The 20,470-nt window shown below is 40.7% G+C and overlaps 1 protein-coding gene across 2 annotated transcripts in view; it reads left to right on the plus strand.

The window, feature by feature from the left end:
• Positions 1-17,760, plus strand: part of gfra3 (GDNF family receptor alpha 3) — a 79,698-nt gene extending 61,938 nt beyond the window's left edge. For both annotated transcript variants that reach the window (XM_082552897.1, XM_082552898.1), the window contains exon 8: positions 13,696-17,760. In XM_082552897.1, the coding sequence (XP_082409023.1) occupies positions 13,696-13,917 (222 nt within the window). In that variant the 3' untranslated portion in view covers positions 13,918-17,760. The remainder of the gene's footprint in view (positions 1-13,695) is intronic.
• The last annotated feature ends 2,710 nt before the right edge of the window (positions 17,761-20,470 follow it).

The following is a 20,470-nucleotide window of genomic DNA, read 5'->3' on the forward strand; positions in this document are numbered from 1 at the left end:
ACTGCTGCCACATTTTAAATTACCTTTCAGACTTATCCTAAAGCCTTCTTGCTATCTTTGGTCTAAGCCCATCAAATCACTGTCACGCTTTTATTTATTATGTGGTTATCTCTGTTGCTGGGCTTTTATACCTCAGTTATTGTGTTAGTCCTCCATTTTTACTGGTTTAAAACTATTGGCCTGTAAAAATCAAGCTAATATCCTTTCAGTATTTATTAAATCTTTCAATTTAGCACAAGAAAAACCATCATGGGGGTCCTCAAAATGGGTGAGCTACACTGTTGTGCCACTTGTATCTCAAATAATACTCTCACACGTATCTATATATAAATATATTTAGATATCTATAGAAATCTTGGCTCATGAGGTCAAATGTGTCTTTGAGATATTGGAAGCTTATGAGTAATTGTGCTGTAATCCCCTTTAGTGCCAACCATTTAAGCTGGAGTCTAATTTTCCTGGTATGAATGTGTTGTCGTATAATATCCATTTTAATAGTAATAAATCCATTTCCAGCTTTAGAAGTTTTACTACCGTGTACCATTTTTCTAGAGTAAATCTGACTATAGGATTAGAATTTTCTTCTATTGAAACTTTGATCTTACTCTCCCCAATACTTCTTTGGATTGGAAAATTGAATATGGAGGTCTCTATTTCTATTTGGTGTATTCTGTATTACATTAATATACCAGAATGTGTATCTGAGCTGCATCAAAATAGTTTTTTAAATAGGGAAGAGCCATCCCTCCTTCAGTCTTAGTTAGCAGTGATGTTGTAATGAATCCTGGGTTTCCTTCCTTCCCAAATAAATCTAGAAATTTATCCCATCTGTGAAAATGTGCTTGTGGTGCTTGGCATGGTTAAACATAAATATAATAATTGTGCTGCTAGATTCACAGGATATGTATTCCACCTATCAAGATCTTTTTGTATGTCTGAGTCAATTGGAACGTAGTTGGTATAAGGACGCTAAGTTTTCAGTTATGTTTATAACTAAAAACTTAGATATTGTTTGTTTGCATTCCAGTTTATTTTCAATTCTTGGAGCTTTTGGTCTTGGATACAATTGAATAATAGAAGTTGAATCTTTTTAATATTTATCTTGTAACCTGAGTATTTTCCTAATGTGTTTAATGCTTGCCTTAATTTAAAAAAGGAATTAACTGGGTCTGTTAAACATATCATGATATTGTCTGTGAATAAACTAATAGTACTTGGTTATTGATTTTGATCCCTGAGTTATCTTGCCTAATCATCTGAGCCAGTGGTTTAATATATAGGGATGGAAACTGATAAGACTTTAGTAATTCCAATTCCATTATCGATATCAATTATTGATTTGATTCCTTATCGATTCTCATTGACTCCACTTTGAGAGTCACCACCATCCCTAAGCAGCATATCAAAGACATTACATTCATGCAAATTAATTACATGCTGTGTGGTCAAATGTTTGTGCACGTTGGAGGTGTTTCTCCTCTTTGTTATGGTCAGTGTGGTCATTACTCAAGAAAGTAATTGCACATATTACACATATTACACAGAATACATGTCTTAAAACTTTTCACTTTTCTTGCAGTACGTTACTTAATTACACCCCGAAAAAAGACATTCGTTATACTACTCGTTATGTTACTCTCATGTTACTCTGTAAAATTATCTGAAACACACTATTGAGGACACGCAGGATTTTTCACTTAGTATTTAGATATGAACACAAAGCCGACAGCACACAGGAAAGATGGAAACCAGCACAAAGACACTTTAGAGTGATAGTCACGGTGATTCTGCTTTAGAAACATGAACAGGCAGGAGGCTGCGGCCTGACTCCTCATCAGCATGTTATATGTTGAAGTTCAGCACTTTGTCACGATGCTGGGTTTGGGGTCTGCGTTTACTCTGCATTCTTGGCTAGCTTAGCGTTAGCATGCTGTCCGTGCCAGTGTTTGCGAAGAGCTTGTGAAGTTGCATTAATAGCATAATGCAGTTGTTCCTGACCTGGAGCAGTCTCCACTTTACCAGCGCACTTTCATTCTTTTGTGCAATAAAAATAAAAGTAATGTCCATATCCTCGCTGGATAGTGCTCCACTATTTTCCTCCTCCAGCACACAAACTGAAATCAGCTGTTTGTAGCGAGCGTGCGAGAACTGATAAGTGGGACTGATACCCAGGCAGACTAACAATGCCGGAGAATTGGGCTGCTGGAACCGGTTCTCGACTCCCTTCCCTATTACAGGTGAAACTTGAAAAATTGAGAATATCATGCAAAAGTCCATTTATTTCAACTTAAAAGGTGAAACTAATATATGATATAGACTCATTACATGCAACACTAGATATTTCAACCCTTTATTTGTTATAATTTTGTTCATCATGGCTTACAGCTTTTGTAAACCTCAACTTCAAAAGCTCAGAAAATTACAATATTACATGAAATCAATAAAACAACGATGTTAAATGTCGGACCTCTGAAAAGTGCAATCATGCATATGTACTCAGTACTTGGTTTGGGCCCCTTTTGCATGAATTACTGCCTCAATGCAGCGTGGCATGGATGCTATCAGCCTGTGGCACTGCTGAGGTGTTATGGAAGACCAGGATACTTCGATAGCGGCCTTCAGCACTTCTGTTCGGTCTCATGTCTCGCCTCTTCCTCTTGGCAATGCCCCATAGATTCTTTATGGGGCTCAGGTCAGGAGAGTTTGCTGGCCAATCAAGCACAGTAATCCCGTGGTCACTGAACCAGGTTTTGGTACTTTTGGCGGTGTGGGCAGGTGCCAAGTCCTGCTATAAAAGTCTGCATCTCCATAAAGCTTGTCTACAGAAGGAAACATGAAGTGCTCCAAAATGTGCTGGTAGACGGCTGTGTTGACTCTGGACTTAATAAAGCACAGTCGACCAACACCAGCAGATGACATGACTCCCCAAATCAGCACAGACTGTGGAAACTGGACTTCAAGTGTCTTGGATTATGCGCCTCTCCATTCTTCCTCCAGACTCTGAGACCTTGGTTTACAAATGAGATGCAAAATTTGCTCTCATTGGAAAAGAGGACATTGAGTCAGTGAGCAACAGTCCAGTTATTTTTTTCTTCTTTAGATTTGTGTCGAAGTTGATAATGTGGTGTTGTTAATGTTGTTAATTGCCAGTAGTTTTGTGGCTTTTGGTCCTAATTTATCATCATCATCATTTTCTTCTACATATTGTTTTATCTCCCCCTTGATTTCTTTAAATATCTCTGGATTGTTCAATATTCTGACATCAACCCTCCAAATTGTATTTCTGTTTGCACTTTTCAACCTAAGCTTTAAGCACATGGTACTATGATTTGAATCATCCGATACCCCGATGACGCACTCTCGAATTTTATCCCTATTCTGTCTTTGTGTAAAAAAGTAGTCTATTCTAGAATTAACAGAAGGGGTTACTAAGTAGTGGGTGTAATTCTTTTGGAGAGGGTGGCAATTTCTCCACCCATCGATAAATCATTTCTTCCTGTCATGCTGACTGAACGCACTCCAGTGTAGACGGAAAGATTCAACTTAACAGTCTCTTGTTTTTAAGCAGCACGGTGGCACGGTGGTTGGCACTGTTGCTGCACAACAATTCCTGAGTTCAATTCCACCATCTGTTCTGTGTGGAGTTTGCATGTTCTCCCCGTGTTTGCGTGGGTTCTCGCCGGGTACTCCGGCTTCCTCTCACAGTCCAAAGACATGCAGTTAGTGGGGACAGGTTAACTGGAAACTCTAAATTGCCCATTGGTTTGATTGTGAATGTTTGTCTGTCTCTCTGTGTTAGCCCTGCCACAGACTGGCGACATGTCCAGGCTGTACCCTGCCTCTTGCCATATGACAGCTCGCGACGCTGAAAAGGATAAGCAGAAGCAGATGGATGGAGTGTTTTATTTACAAACACCAAATGAACTATATACAAAGTGTTGGGAGTGAATTGGGACTCCGGGGATCCGAGGGTAGGGAGGAAAGGGGGCTCTGCACTCTTGCTCTGCTCACGTACTCCAACACGCTCCATGCAACACTCGCCACACTGCCAGGGAAATACTCCAGGGAATAAAGGAAATGCCCAAGAGACGGGTCTAGGGAAATCTGTTTACAGACAGACGAAGTAGAATCAACACTAAATAACGCTTGGAAAACACAAGAGAAACTCAAATCAAATCAAATCAAAATTTATTTATATAGCACATATTAAAACAACAGTGTTGACCATAGTGCTTCACAGTCAATAAAAACATGAGACAGTTAAAACAAACAATAAAAGAGGACAACAAACAATAGGTAACAACACAACAAGCTAAAACAGCCAACTAGACAGAATCAAAAACCAAAGTAAAAAAATAAGTTCTAAGACGTGATTTAAAAGACTGGATCGACTCGGCAGTGCGAATATGAACGGGGAGGTTATTCCAGAGTCTGGGTGCCACGGATGCAAAGGCCCGGTCGCCTCTCGACTTCATTCGAGTCCTAGGTTGTGCTAGGAGCCTATGGTTGGATGATCTAAGTGCTCTGTTGGGATTGTATGAATGGAGTAAATCAGAAAGATAACTGGGCGCTAAATTATTCAAAATATTAAAAGTGAACAAAAGCATTTTAAAATCTATACGATATTTAACAGGGAGCCAATGTAATTTGGCTAAAATTGGAGTTATGTGTTCATGAATTCTCGTACCTGTTAAAAGATGCGCAGCTGCATTTTGAATTAACTGAAGCCGGCAAAGAGAGGAGTGTTGGAGGCCCGAGTAGAGGGAGTTACAGTAGTCCAATCTGGATGTAATAAATGTGTGGATAAGCTTTTCAAGGTCCTTTAAAGGAAGGAACGGCTTTGCTTTGGAAATCTGACGCAACTGGTAAAAGCTGTTTTTTACCACAGTGGACACCTGTTTCTCGAGTTTAAAAGAGCCATCCAGGAACACTCCGAGGTTTCTTACAGTGAGCGAGAGATGGCTAGCGAGAGGGCCTAGGGCATCAGCTAACTGGTCTAGCGGAGTGTGACTACCAAAGACTATGATTTCGGTCTTATTCTTGTTCAATGTAAGAAAATTATGTGATAACCAAATTTTAACTTCATGCAAACAGTTGAACAGAGGTTGCAAAGAAGCAGTCACATCGGATTTCAGAGGTGAATAAATCTGGATATCATCGGCATAACAGTGAAAGGAGATGTTGTATTTACTAAAAATGAATCCCAAGGGCAACATGTACAAAGAGAAACGAGCAGGACCGAGCACGGACCCTTGAGGCACACCACAATAAATAGGGGCAGAAGCCGAGGAGTGTTGCCCCATAGCAACAGAGAACGACCTCTCTGAGAGGTAGGATTTAAACCAAGATAAAACCGAACCTTTGAGACCAACAACATGTTCCTGTCTTGATAGAAGAATGTTGTGGTTAACCGTGTCAAAAGCAGCAGACAAGTCAAGTAAAACTAAGACCACAGAATATCCAGAATCTACAGTTAAAAGAAGATCATTAAAAACTCTAAGTAAGGCTGTCTCTGTGCTGGGGCGAGGTTTCAAACCAGACTGAAACTTGTCATTAATACCATTTGCATCTAAAAAGGCCTGAAGTTGTTTTAGAACTACCTTTTCCAATATTTTGGAAATAAAAGGGAGTTTGGAGATCGGCCTGTAGTTAGTGAGACCATTAGGGTCAAGATTTTTCTTTTTCATAATAGGTTGCACAACAGCATGCTTAAAGACAGACGGTACACAACCTGATGACAATGATGCATTCAGCAGAGATAAGATACAAGGACCAATAACATGTAAAGCTTCCTTAAAGAAACGAGAAGGAAGAATATCATGCGGGGAACCAGAGATTTTGAGATGATCAATTATATCTTTTAAAGCAGAATAAGACACTGGCTCAAACTGTTGAAAGACAGTCAAGCATTCAGAGGCTGGAACTGGGTCTAAAACTGATGATGAATGAGATGGATGAGAAGCCCTTAGAGCTGAGATTTTATCAGAGAAATACTTTAAGAATTTATCACAAAGAGCAGGGGAAGCATCCCTATAAGTGGTAGTGCAAGGGTTTACCACAGAGTTAAAAGTATTAAAAAGTGCTCGGGGGTTGTGGCTATTAGTCATAATAATGCTAGACAAAAAGGCAGATTTGGCAGCTTTAACAGACTTTTGATACTTAGATAGACAATTATGGAGGATGTCCAGAGAGACGTGGAGTTTGTCTTTCCTCCATTTTCTTTCAGCACGACGACATTCACGCCTGAGGGCGCGAGTAGTATCATTTAGCCAGGGTTGTGAGGATTTGGCACGTTTAATCCTCAGAGAGTTAAGGATGTCAGCGCATGTAGTATAAAAGAGGTTAGCAAGCTCATCCGCTGATAAAACCCAGGGTTACACTAACGTGAGTCTTTACAACAGTCCAGCGACGAGAAACTCTGAGCCACCACCTTAAGTAGTGGCCAGGAAACTGCTGGATAATGAGCCTCAGGTGTGTAATTGCCTGCAGGTGCGTGGGCCAAAGGCGAGAGCCCGTGGTGAGCTCTGCCCAGGCAGAGGTAGAGAGAGCGTGAGCAAAAACGAAAGCGAAAACACATGAAGCCTTGCAGAGTGAGCCGGACAGCCACAGGGACCACGACCATCACCACACATTTCTAATTAATTTAGCAACAGGTTCCTGTAGCTAGTTGTGTCCATATTACTATTCATTATTACGTTCAGATCCCCCACATATACAGATTCCTTCATTTTCCACTGATACAGCGTCAAACAGAGATTTAAAAGATTCTGTCCACTTTCAGGTGGTGCATACACGTTCACCAGTGTAACAATGTTTGGTCCATCAGTCCTTTAACTATGAAGTATCTGCCTTCATCGTGTTTAATTTCCTTTCCACACACAAAATGAATAGTATTAGAGATTAATATTGCTTCTCCTCTTTTACGTGAATTTCTATGTGAACAATAAAAAGTATTATTGAAGACAAATCTTTTGGGTTTTTCATCTTCCACAATCAACAGATGGGTTTCTCCATCTGTGCCTTTTCCTTTTTACGTTTGGTAATTATTCTAGATCTTTTCACTGGAATTCCCAGAACATTTACATTAAGGAACATAATTCTAACATTTCCTTTGTTTTATGTTCACAATGGTTAAATGCCACGGTTGGCAGAAGAGCTTTAGTGAGACATATTTAAATAACAAAGAAGTGTATTTAGAACTGCTGACTTCCACCCAGACAGGTCAGCTACACACCTGTCAAGTGCTGGCCCCTTCATGCTTTGAGCTGGGACACCTCTCGTAAAGAGGGGACGCCACTCTGGTGTTGATTCCCAACCCTTTGTGGGTTAATTCATCATTACCTTCCCCCATCAACATGTATAGGTATTTTTGTCACCAGCTAAAACTCATGACTCCCTTAAGATATCTCTCTTTCTGTCGTGTTTTGCAGCTTACTTAGTTTGACTCAAGTGTGGGACTTCGGCAAGACAGCGAGATGCAGAATAAACTTTGTGATACTTTTTTCACTTTAACACAAAACTGAGGAAAATAATGATTGCTTAAATATGTGCAAAAGGAAACTAAGGGTAACTCAGAACATAGACGTTGGTGGACCGAGAGAACTGGTACTTCTCCAAGGCTGGGATCAGGGGTGGTTCATAGCCAAAAGCAACCTCAACAGGGGAAATACCAGTGGCTGAGGAGGTTAGTGTATTCTTATGGTCAGTCAGTACAACAAATGGATGTTTGGCTCCCTCATTAGCAAACACCAAGAATCACTGAAGCTGCTTTCAGGTGGTGTGAGTGGGCCAATCCGCCATGGTTTTTACTCTTTCCAGATAAGTCTTCATCCTGAAACACGAAGCCAAGGAAAGATACTGTAGTTACATGAAACTCACATTTTTCTGCTTTCACATACAATCTGTTCTCAAGGAGCCGATGCAAAACTTGATGCACATGGACCTGGTGCTCCCCCATACTCTTAGAAAAAATAAGAATTTCTTCTAAATAAACAAACAAGTTTAAGAAATCCCGGAGTACATCATTGATAAGTGCCTGGAAGACAGCTGGGGCATTAGTAAGGCCGGACGGCATCACTAAAGACTTGAAGTGACCGAGGCGTGTATTAAATGCCATTTTCCATTCATCTCCCTCACGAATTCGAACCACATGGTAAGGATTTCGTAGGTTCAGTTTAGTGAAGACGGAGGCCCCCTGGAGGAGTTTGAAGACAGAATTACTGGGGTGAAGAGGATATTTAATTTTCACTGTGATCTGATTAAGTCCACGGTACTCAGTGAGGGTCTTATCTTTCTCGGCCACAAAAAACAACCCAGCCCTTATGTGGGAGGCAGATGGTCAAATTATCCCAGCGGTGAGGGAATCCATAATGTATTTCTCCATAGACTCCCTCTCAGGGCGGGAGAGATTGTATAATTTGCTGGTAGGTAATGGAGCTCAGGACAAGGCCTGTGCAGCTGTCTTATAGCCTGTAGGGAGGTAGTGAAGGAGCCATCTCCTTGCTGAAGACTGTCGTGATAGACCCTAGGAAGTTGAGTCAAATCGGGAGAACACGGGGTGACAACTCGGGGAGTCATGTTTACCGTTTACCATTCTAAAATAATATCCCGGAGTCTGGATGGCCACACTGGTCTGGATGGCTGCACTGGTCCTTAAGTATTACAGTTGATTAAAGATGAGCAGCAGGTGAACAGATTAGGAGAGAAGGATGCTTTGCCCAGGTAAGGCAGGGAGGACGACTGCCTTTTACCCACAGATCAAGGCTTCCTATAACACTTTCCCTGGTTTAAGAGTACCAACATTTATTTACAATAATTAAGCCTAGCAATTACATGAAAAATATAATAGTACTGTGTGCATATACATATATACTCACACCCACTTACACACTCAGGTGCATCTCTACTCAAATCAAACATTTCAAACAGTTTGGTAAACTGGAACATATTAAACTAAACTCTTTCAGGGAAAACATTAAAGCTGTTCATCATCTAGGCTTTTTCTGTCAAGTGCCATTTGTAGTTCAAGTAAATAATAATAATAATGGATTGGATTTATATAGCGCTTTTCAAGGCACCCAAAGCGCTTTACAATGCCACTATTCATTCACTCTCACATTCACACACTGGTGGAGGCAGCTACAGGTGTAGCCACAGCTGCCCTGGGGCAGACTGACAGAAGCCAGGCTGCCATATCACGCCATCGGCCCCTCTGGCCATCACCAGTAGGCGGTAGGGTAAAGTGTCTTGCCCAAGGACACAATGACCAGGACAGAGAGCCCGGGGATCAAACCGGCAACTTTCCGGTTACAGATACGCTTCCCAACCCCCTGAGCCACGGTCAGGGGGTTACACAATTACACAAACCAAAAAGTAATTTGGTTTGTGTTCACCCATTGATGTTAGCCTGCTGTTGGAACTCCAGCAGTCGTCCTCGGGCTCATGCAAGTTGCCCCAATCCTGTTATTTCTGCCTGCTTCCCAATTCACAGTTCTGGTGTTCTTCTGCAGCTTCTTGATGAGGGCTTGATGAGCACTTAAAGTACTTTCTACAACTACTAAGCCTTTTCACCCAATGTTTCTTTTATGCTGTGGCAGGCAAGATGTAGGACCCAAACGCAGGACTTGAAACACAAGAGGGGTGAACTGAGAGAGGCAGCTTGTGGCAACAACTCAGACATCTCAAACATGGAAAAACAAAACCTAAACTGGAAACTAGGAAGCTAGGGACACAGAATTAATAAAATAGAAAATGGGAAAAAAAGAAGCTAGGAGTTACAAGGAGACTTGAGGAGAACAGAGATAACACACAGGACATAGAGGTAGTTAACGACACAACAATGGACAAACGAAATTACAGGGCTTAAATACACAAGGGAGTAATGGAGGGCGACATATATGAACCTAATCTGACATGATGAAACAAAGGGGAAGCAAAAGTGAAAACACTGAACGAAGGACATGAGACTATCAAAGTAAAACAGGAAACACAAGACAGGCACGGTGACGTAGACTTGACAAGGAGATACGGCTGAAACAGAGACAAGACTATCAAACAACGACACGGAGACATAACTGACTGGGGAGACACAGGAGATACACAAATATAGAGACCGGGAAAGAACAGACAACAAAACAGAACTGATTTGACGTGACACACAGAACAAAACCTGAGATCTAAAAATCACTGAAATATAACCAGAAACTAACTGAAACAACGAATATTAATAATCAAAACACTGAGTCACCAGGCTCAGGAACATGACACTTTATCCAGCATTCACACCACGTTGGGGGCAACTCAAACTTTGTACACTACCCTAAACCCAATACAGTTAATCTGGATTGGCTCTCTATTTAAAGAGTCTATTCTCTGATCCAATGAGTATGGCCCAGTCAGCAGTGCAGAGCTAGAATGTAAGCGAGGAACAGGGGACTGAGGGAACCGCCGCTATTCTCCGGATGTCTACCCTGCCTATACTGATGAAAAACTGGTGGCCCCGAGTAGCCCTGCAGGCGTCATCTACCACACCAGTTCCAGCAGGTCCGCTCTAGATTTAGTTTAGTGGCCTGAACAGTGAGTATGTTACTGTTAAAAGGCTGGAGTGATCTGTAAGAGCTATTTATGAGATGTAACGCACCTATTTCTTCTGTGTAGGTATAACTCAATAGGAGAGGAGCCAAGTCCAATAGGAAACAATGAAAATCTTCTAACACAGGAAAAAACGAGCAGAGAAAAGTCAGATATAACAAATCCCATTTCTGGGTCCAGAAGTGATACATGAAGTCAGACATCTAAACATTTGCTTTCTTTCTAACCAAGCACTAAAGGCCTCAGACAAGACCTGGGCTGTGCGCCATGTTTGCATTCTCCACTGCTACAAATAATCCGCACAGAAGCACACACACTCCAACACACACACACACACACACACAGTTGGCCAAGGTGTTGACCAAGAGGACAATAATCTACAGTGCGGACCACTGACGTTTATTTAGTCGCTAATGCTTTGTTTCCACACAAAGTACTTATTGTAACTGACCTCAGAGCCAGCACACGCTGCTCGCCCATCATTTTTCTATCCACAGTGCTCATGTGCAAACCGTGAGAAAAAAAGTGCCGCCCCGTCAGAATATATGCTTGTAAAATGGGTTTCATCTGTTTGAGACGAAATTACACAGATTGCATTACCTACTTACTGCTTCATTTTAATTTATGTCTATTTTTAGATTTGACCAAACACTGTTTACCTTCCTTGTCCTGACAGATTGTTACTGACACACTATTTCTGTCACTAAACACACACACACACACACACACACACACACACCCTCCCCTCCCCCACCCCACACATACACATGCACATGCACACACACACACACACACACACACACACACACACACCCTCCCCTCCCCCACCCCACACATACACATGCACATGCACACACACACACACACACACACCCTCCCCCACCCACCCCACACATACACATGCACACACACACACACACACACACACACACACACACACACACACACACACACACACACACGCACACACCCTCCCCTCCCCCACCCCACACATACACATGCACATGCACATGCACACACACACACACACACACACACACACACACACACCCTCCCCTCCCCCACCCCACACATACACATGCACATGCACACACACACACACACACACACCCTCCCCCACCCACCCCACACATACACATGCACACACACACACACACACACACACACACACACACACACACACACACTCACACACACACACACACACACACACACACACACACACGCACACACCCTCCCCTCCCCCACCCCACACATGCACATGCACACACACACACACACACACCCTCCCCCACCCACCCCACACATACACATGCACACACATAAACACACTCTCTGAAATGTGGTGAGAACACATCTTTTGAGAACCATGGTTCCCGGCTGCTCTTGTCCGTCACTGACCAATAAATGTGGTCCAAGCCAATTGTGGCCCTGCCTAATGTAACCTTGGAAAGGCCACAATCTGCCACGGCTGTGGCTCTCTAGCTTCCAGCATGCATCTACTGCCAGAGATAATCTGGGCCAGTGGACAAGAGGGGATTCCAACTCTCTCTCTCTCTGTCTTGGTTGTCCTCCTCTGCTCGCTCGCTCTCTGTGTTTGCCTGTCTCTCTTCCAGTGAACAGATTAGTTGAGGTGTTGGTTGGAAGCAGTGCATCGCTTAGGCTTTATTAGCATGAATTTATTCATGCTCTGTGTCTTCCCCTTCCTACTTCTTCCCCCAAATCCTCTTCCTTTCCTCCTCCTTTTTTCTTTGTGTCCTTTCATCATTTCCTCTACTCACTAATATGTTATTTGTCTTATTTCATCACATCTTGTCGCTCCTCAGCTCATTCCGTCTTGCATCCTCAAAGCATTACAGCACCCACCTTAACTAGAGCTGTTCGATATAACGATATATATCGGATGACGATATAAAAACATCTGTCGTTTCCTATCATGCTATCATTTGTTTCGTGGTGTCGTGAAATTGAAACTGTTTACAGCAATATTTTTTCATGGTTTTGATGTCACTGTAGTGGCTATATTCATTTCTTAAAGTTCTCTCTTTCTCTTATGTTTAATATCACCACACTACTGATGGACAAGTGTCTGTTTTTATGTGTTGTCATTAGCAACAATGATGGTAAAACCATTGCGTGGCTCGTTTCACAATAAAGCTCAAGATCCTGTTGAGGCTTTTCAAAATAAACTGAATCACGTGAAAAAGTATGCGGAGAGTTTAGGGATGAGAAGCAAAAAGAGCCGTCAGGTGCTAAAAAAATAAACCTTAGACTCAAACGTTAGAACAGGCTTTTCCCCACAGCACGCTGTGTAATAAATACTCACAAAGAAAACGGCAGCCGTTACAACTTATGTCTTAAAATGTATTGTTTCATTCATCGGTTAAAACACTCGACTACAGCACGCCCAGCTCAATACATGTCAGGAAAGTCGAGCTGCCCGAGATTCACAGAATTTACAGAAAATGTTACATTTTTGTGATTTATATCGTTGTCAGGACGATAAATGTCTTATATCAGGATATGAGATTTTGGTCATATCGCACAGCCCTAACCTTAACTCACTTCATTTCTCTCAGTTTATACCTGCTGCACATCTCAGCCCTATTTGGAGCTTCTGATTTTCACACTAGATAATCAAATGTTAAAAAAGACTCAAACAATCCCAGTCAGATATATATAAATACATACAACAGGCCAGGATCAGTAGCAGTTTCATCTGAAGGCTCGTGGCATATTATGAGTAAAGCAACTTTACATAGGTCTTAGATTTAACCAGCAGCACTAGCACCCATATCACTGCAATGACTCAGGGCGCTGCTCAAAAGACGTTTTTGGTTGCACATGGCAAAAAACAAACAAACAAAACAGAACAACACACAATGTAATTAGGCATGTGCTAATAGCTTAAATAATTAATATAGATTCAGTTCTTGAGTTTCAAATTCTATTTTCGTACCTCAAGAGAACACATAAAAGCTTTGACACGTTCCCCTCCTCACCAGGACCCAGAGAGTGGCACTGTTTTCAACACTGTGAAATGTGAAAATGTCCAAGCAGAAAAAATGCAACAATAACTTTCACTCACACTTTGTTCCCCGACAGGTGTTGGACAGTAAGGAAGAGGAGGAATTGACACAAACAGAAGATGAGCAGGAGGGTGCAGATGGTGGCCAGTTTGATGTCATCCCGCTCTACTCAGAGAGGGCTACTGTCTCCAACCTAGGCTCTTCTGGGACTGGGGGGTCCACATCTCTGACCACTGGCCCATCTAAAGCCATGCTACTCCTGCTTCTTCTCCTGTCATTTTCCCTCAGCTGGCTGTAAAACAGAGGATGGAAAGAAATTACATACACACAACTATTTTAGATTCATTGCTGTAAAATTATAATTCCAAAATTGAAAAAGTTGACTTTGCCATTTGTCTGTAGAACCCCTCGATCCCCACGCTCTGCCCTCTAACCTAAACATGCCTCTTTTTTCTTTCTGAATGTGACTGAAGGTAAAAGGTCTGACGAGCACAGAAATCCCAGTTGTGGTAGGGTGTTCATATAATGCATTTATTAATACGCATAATAAAGCTGTTCATATCACCGGTCTAGAGAAAAATTGAAAGTGGCTTGTTGTAGTCTCAGCAAATACTTTCTGGCAGCGGTTTTTCGTCCTTTTGTACACACCCAATTGTAAAGTTTAGACAATATTTTGAACTGGTATATAAAAGGCATACTTAGTACATACCAAAATGCCTGAAACAAAATTCTTAGCCCACAATCACCACTCCACCCCCACCTCATAAAATGTAACATTTTGTCCAAATTTTCCCAAGTGCTTTTTTAACAGAGCAATGGAATTTCAACATAGCATTCCTTACTAGTTTTCTTTAGAAAGCATAAAGTATTTCTTTTTGCATATAATAACATAATTACTACCGGAAAAAATCAAGTTAATATTGAGGATTATCTGCAAATGTATATGTTGTACTTTAACAAGAGTTGTCACTTGAGAAATTATGATACCAAAACCAAAAAACAATTCACTTTAGACTGTTGATGCCCATAAAGCATGAGATGGATATGCAGAGTTTTGAGTGCTTGACAGTGTTGAGAACTGTACTGAAAAGTGTAATGAAGAAATTTAAAGAGAGCCACACGGTACAGAATAAGCCTGTCAATTAAGCAAAAGATTTCAAAGACTCTAGAAAGAAAACTAGTGAGAGATGCGTCTAAAACAACTTATTGTAGTCTCAAAGTAGACAATCACTAGAACACTGCAGAAGAATGGAGCGCAAGGTTAGAGGCCAAGAAAAACTTCACTACTACAGAACACACAGTTACAAGCAAGACTGACGTATGCTAAAGATCATGCATGCTGGAATTGTGCCCAGAGAGACGCTGCTTATGTTTGGAAAAAGAAGGGAGTGGCTTACAACCCAAAGAACAGTCTCTGCAGTATGTTGCTGTGGGAATGCTTCAGTGCTTCTGGATCTGGGGAATTTTGTGACAGTGGAAATAATTATGAAGAAAGAAGGATTTATGAAGATTCTGAAAACTTCAAGCTGTCAGCAGTAAAACGGGAACTGGTTCATACATCATCTCATTCTTCCAACAAAACAAAGACCCAAAACTGGCCTGTGCAAAGCCCTGACCTGAATCCCATTGATACTCCTATAGGGTGGACCTAAGGCCCAGGTCCATACCAGAAGAACATCAAATCTGGAGGACCCCAAGCGATCTGCCAAAGGAGAATGGGTTGGGATTGCTCATAGATGTTTGTGAGATCAGTTCAAAACTACTACTAAGGAATGGTTGCAGGCTCTTATCCAGCAAAAAGGACACACAACTGACTATTAGCATCAGAAGGGTTAATAATTTTGTCCCTGGTAAAAAACAAAGAAACCAAAAAATGTTGAAAAATGATTTTGTAAAATACTTTTGTTTCTGTGTCCAAAGTAAAATAATGTAAGCATCCAAAATAAACGAGGATGTTTTGAACAGCTGTGTTAAAAATTCCTTGCTTGGTTTAACAGTGCTTGGGAAATACTCTTCACAGGGGCTCCAATAGTTCTCCCCTTATGTAAGAAAACTGTTAAAAATATTAATTTAATATGCTACACAAATATTACTAAAATATTTACTTCTAAATTACAGCAGGTCATAAATCAATTAATTATATTTTTATCATGATAACATCTGTTTTGTTGTTGTCACTTGTTTAGTTTTTTAACTTTATGAATAATGATTAGTGTCACTGGTTGTGGCTTACCTGTCTAAGGGTCATCCTGACAATGACTGAAGGGAAAAGAGGTCTTCATATACAACTCACAAGTCAAACTTTATCACAGTGATGAATGGAGCCTTCCCAGTAGCTCTGCCACTGTCTCTGCTTTCCAGCCATAGTGAATGATAAATTACACGCTTGTCTCTCAGTTCAAGTGCCAAGTATGTGTGTGTTTGTGCATACAAGTGCAGGGATCAAGCAAGGACTGCATTTTGTCAAAAATTGTCATTATACTTTGACAATTGCACTGTAATGTTGCCACCCTCATCAGCACAGCCTTGGATGCTTGGACAGACGTCCCCCCCCAATTTGCACACATGCTGCCTGCCATATATCAAGACCACGCAGCTCTCTCTTTCTTTATCGCTCCATCCCCTTTGCCCTGCCACAGGCAGTAATATGAATAAAGCAGTGCTAATAAAAACAACACACCAGAAACAATATGATCTCTAAAACAGCAGAACAAATCAAAAAGCTCCCTGACAGGTTCATGAACACGGACAAACATGAAGAGAGTGGGAAAGAGAGAAATGTATGTTAGAGAAATAAGGCCGAGTCCCCGTGTGGTCTTTGTGTTTGATGTTTGTCTTGTTTTTAGTTGCTGATGATCAGTTTGCAACAACATCTTTTTATCATCTGACCTCCTGGGGAGGAGCTGTGTGTGTGTGTGTGTGTGTGTGTGTGTGTGTGTGTGTGTGTGTGTGTCCTATCACTGCTACCAGGCAGTGATAGCTAAATCACTGGCCCTGGAGCACAAACATGGTAGAGAATTGCCAGCTCTCGATTTTCTGTGTCTTATAAATCTCTTGCTGGCACGACTTTTTTCCTCTCTCATTTCCTATTTTTGTGGAACATGTAAAATTAGCTTCCATCTGCAGGGGCGCCACTGATGGGGCAGAGCTAAGAAAGGAGACAGTGGAAGGAGAGGGGGAAAGATGGTTGGGAAGATGGAGACAAGATGAGAGAAAGAAAACAGAAGGAAGAAGTAATGAAAGAAACAGTAAGTTTGAAGAAAAGAAAAAACAAGGAAGAAGAATAGACGTCAAAGAAGTAAAGGCGATAAAAAAGGAAACAGCAAAAGGGAAGACAAGAGGAGTGGAAGGAAGAGGAAACAAAAGAGATAAAGACAGTCTAAAGGAAGGAAGGAAAAAAGGGAGAGGGAAGGATTAAAAACAGAAAAGGACACTAAAAGAGAATCACAGAGAAGGAAGAGCAAAGAATAAAGTCCATGAAAGATGCAAGATGGAATTGAAAAGAGAGACGTGGAATGGGGAAGAGGGGAAGGAAAAAAATGAAGTAGGGTAAAAAAGCCAAAAGTAGGGAGATAAAAATCAGAAGGATAAACTAGGAGAATAAAGGAAAATTGAGGACAGACAAAAGAATAAGACTCAACAGGAAATGAAGGGAAAGAGAAATAAGAAAAGAAAGAAAAGAGCAACTGGAATAAAGCGGGAAAAGAATAAGACAGGAATCAAGAATTCTATATAATAAAGTAAACAGGAGAAGGGTAATGCAAGAGCAGAAAACAAGAGCTTTTCTTGTTTTCTTCTTCTGCAGAATGTTAAAGGAAACACAGAGAAGAGGAGGAGGAAGAGGTTTGTTTTGTAAAGTCGCCAAGGAAACAGACTACAAAGAGAATGAAGGGTTTAGGGCAGAGTAAAGCTCTTATCTTTAAATACTGAGGAGGTCTGCACAGCAACTACTGATGTTCTGTGAGAAGGCAATAAAAACAGCAATACAGGAGAGGATGCCATACACATATACAAGCTTGACAAAGACAATGTGCCACTCATTTTGGACATTTTTGAAGCGTTATTGTTAATGATGTTGGGTTCACGTTTTCAGGCCTGCAGTTTGGTGGATACTAAAAGTAATAAAACATTTATCCTCCCAGTCACTGTCTCAGTTATGCATTTTCATGAAGCTTTAACACAGGTTTGCTGTGTCACTGCAGAGTATAAAGACAACTTGGCACGTTGTACCACTGAAATGTTCACAAGGTGTCCTTTTATAGAGTAAAACATCTCTGTCATCTAGTAATCAAAATGTTCTGTATGAATATTAGATAGAAAACACAGGTGCTTATATGCATGTCGGTGAAGGAGGCATGCTGTACGGCGTGCTTGAATAGAAAAGTGCAATGTAAGAAACAGTCCATCATAAAGTATGTTAGAGTTAAATTAATAAGGAAAAGTGATGGGATTATTGTTAATTAACTTCTCAAACACTCACAGCCTGGTCAGTCTTTCTCATGAAGCTGCTGTGTCAGCTGTACAGGGAGTGCAGAATTATTAGGCAAGTTGTATTTTTGAGGACTAATTTTATTATTGAACAACAACCATGTTCTCAATGAACCCAAAAAACTCATTAATATCAAAGCTGAATGTTTGTGGAAGTAGTTTTTAGTTTTAGTTACATTTCTGACATTCAAAAACAAAAGAAAAACAAATCAGCGACCAATATAGCCACCTTTCTTTGCAAGGACACTCAAAAGCCTGCCATCCATGGATTCTGTCAGTGTTTTGATCTGTTCACCATCAACATTGCGTGCAGCAGCAACCACAGCCTCCCAGACACTGTTCAGAGAGGTGTACTGTTTTCCCTCCTTGTAAATCTCACATTTGATGATGGACCACAGGTTCTCAATGGGGTTCAGATCAGGTGAACAAGGAGGCCATGTCATTAGTTTTTCTTCTTTTATACCCTTTCTTGCAGCCACGCTGTGGAGTACTTGGACGCGTGTGATGGAGCATTGTCCTGCATGAAAATCATGTTTTTCTTGAAGGATGCAGACTTCTTCCTGTACCACTGCTTGAAGAAGGTGTCTTCCAGAAACTGGCAGTAGGACTGGGAGTTGAGTTAGTTCATGGGCAGTTATTTTGCGCCTTGGTTTTTCCACACGCTTCTTGCGACCCTGTTGACTATTTTGAATGAAACGCTTGATTGTTCGACGATCACGCCTCAGAAGCTTTGCAATTTTGAGACTGCTGCATCCCTCTGCAAGATATCTCACTATTTTTGACTTTTCTGAGCCTGTCAAGTCCTTCTTTTGACCCGTTTTGCCAAAGGAAAGGACGTTGCCTAATAATTATGCACACCTGATATAGGGTGTTGATGTCATTAGACCACACCCCTTCTCATTACAGAGATGCACATCACCTAATATGCTTAATTGGTAGTAGGCTTTCGAGCCTATACAGCTTGGAGTAAGACAACATGCATGAAGAGGATGATGTGGACAAAATACTAATTTGCCTAATAATTCTGCACTCCCTGTATATATACTGTTCTGACTCAAATATGGATTCATCCACACCCTAACAAATGCTAAAATTACCTAATTAAACATTAAAAGCTCCCCAGGTGATTAGACAAAAACATTCAATAAAAGTTTGACCATGTTAGATTTAAAATAAAGAAAAATGACAGTGTAAATTTGAGGCTGGAATTTCAGAATTTATATGCTCAGTAAGAGTTTATTCTCCAAGATGAGTAACAGGCCAGCATCAGCTTTCTGCTTAAACTGAATCTGCTGTGATATAAATGAACAATTCACAGCACATTTTCCTTTTTTCATGTGTAGTCTCAGCAAGTTCTTAAGTTGAAATCACTATAGAAGACGCAGAATTTGTTACCTGTATGTGATGATTTTTAGCAAACATTGTTTCGAATTTACAGCTTAAGCACTGAGAATATAACAAATCTGCAACCTTTGTAAGTTGTCAATGCTACCTTGGTCAAAAGGTTTAATGTAGAAGGGGTGTTTTTACAGTTAACTCTGATGGGGTCCTTCCTTGTCTTCGGCCTCCAGGCTGTTCAACACTTTAAACGTTTCCCTTAAACAACTGACTTATTTGAAGTGTAATTGTTCAGGTGAGGGAACTGATAGAAACCTTTGTGGGGGTCAAAAACAGACCAGCCCATTAATTTTGTTTGATGTGGGTTCAGATGTGTGAGTCAAAATGTAGACTCAAAAAATTAAAATTTCTTCATGTGAGACATCAGATCTAACATATAATGTAATATAGAAGCTGGCTAATATAAAATCAGTGTCTTGAGATCAAATACTGGGAATGGACTGAAGCAAATCATTTTTATGTAAAGATGACATTTAAACCAACACATGGAGAGAATGACAAGCAACAAAAAACAGAATAAAAATCCATCTGACCTGACAACTTAGCAAGGTTAATTTCTTTCTAAGTTAGCTTAAATAGTCATTTGGCTACTATATAGTTCAGTAACACATTACTTAAGCAACATCCACACTGGCAAGGAGACCTGTGAGATAAGATAAGATAAGATAAGATAAGATAAGATAACCTTTATTAGTCCCACACGTGGGAAATTTGTTTTGTCACAGCAGGAAGTGGACAGTGCAAAAGTTATGAGGCAAAAATTAGAATACAATAAGAATAAATACAGTACACAACTGTACAGAATAGAATAAAATAAAATACTATATACAGTAGAATAAAATAAAATAAATATACAATAAGATAAAAATAGAATACAAATACAAATACTATATACAACTGAGTAAAAATACAACGATGACAGAAAGGATTATTGCACTTAGTATTATTGCACATGTGTGGATGTG

Source organism: Aulonocara stuartgranti (assembly GCF_965226115.1).
Source record: "Aulonocara stuartgranti genome assembly, chromosome: 2".
Taxonomy (NCBI): Eukaryota; Metazoa; Chordata; class Actinopteri; order Cichliformes; family Cichlidae; genus Aulonocara; species Aulonocara stuartgranti.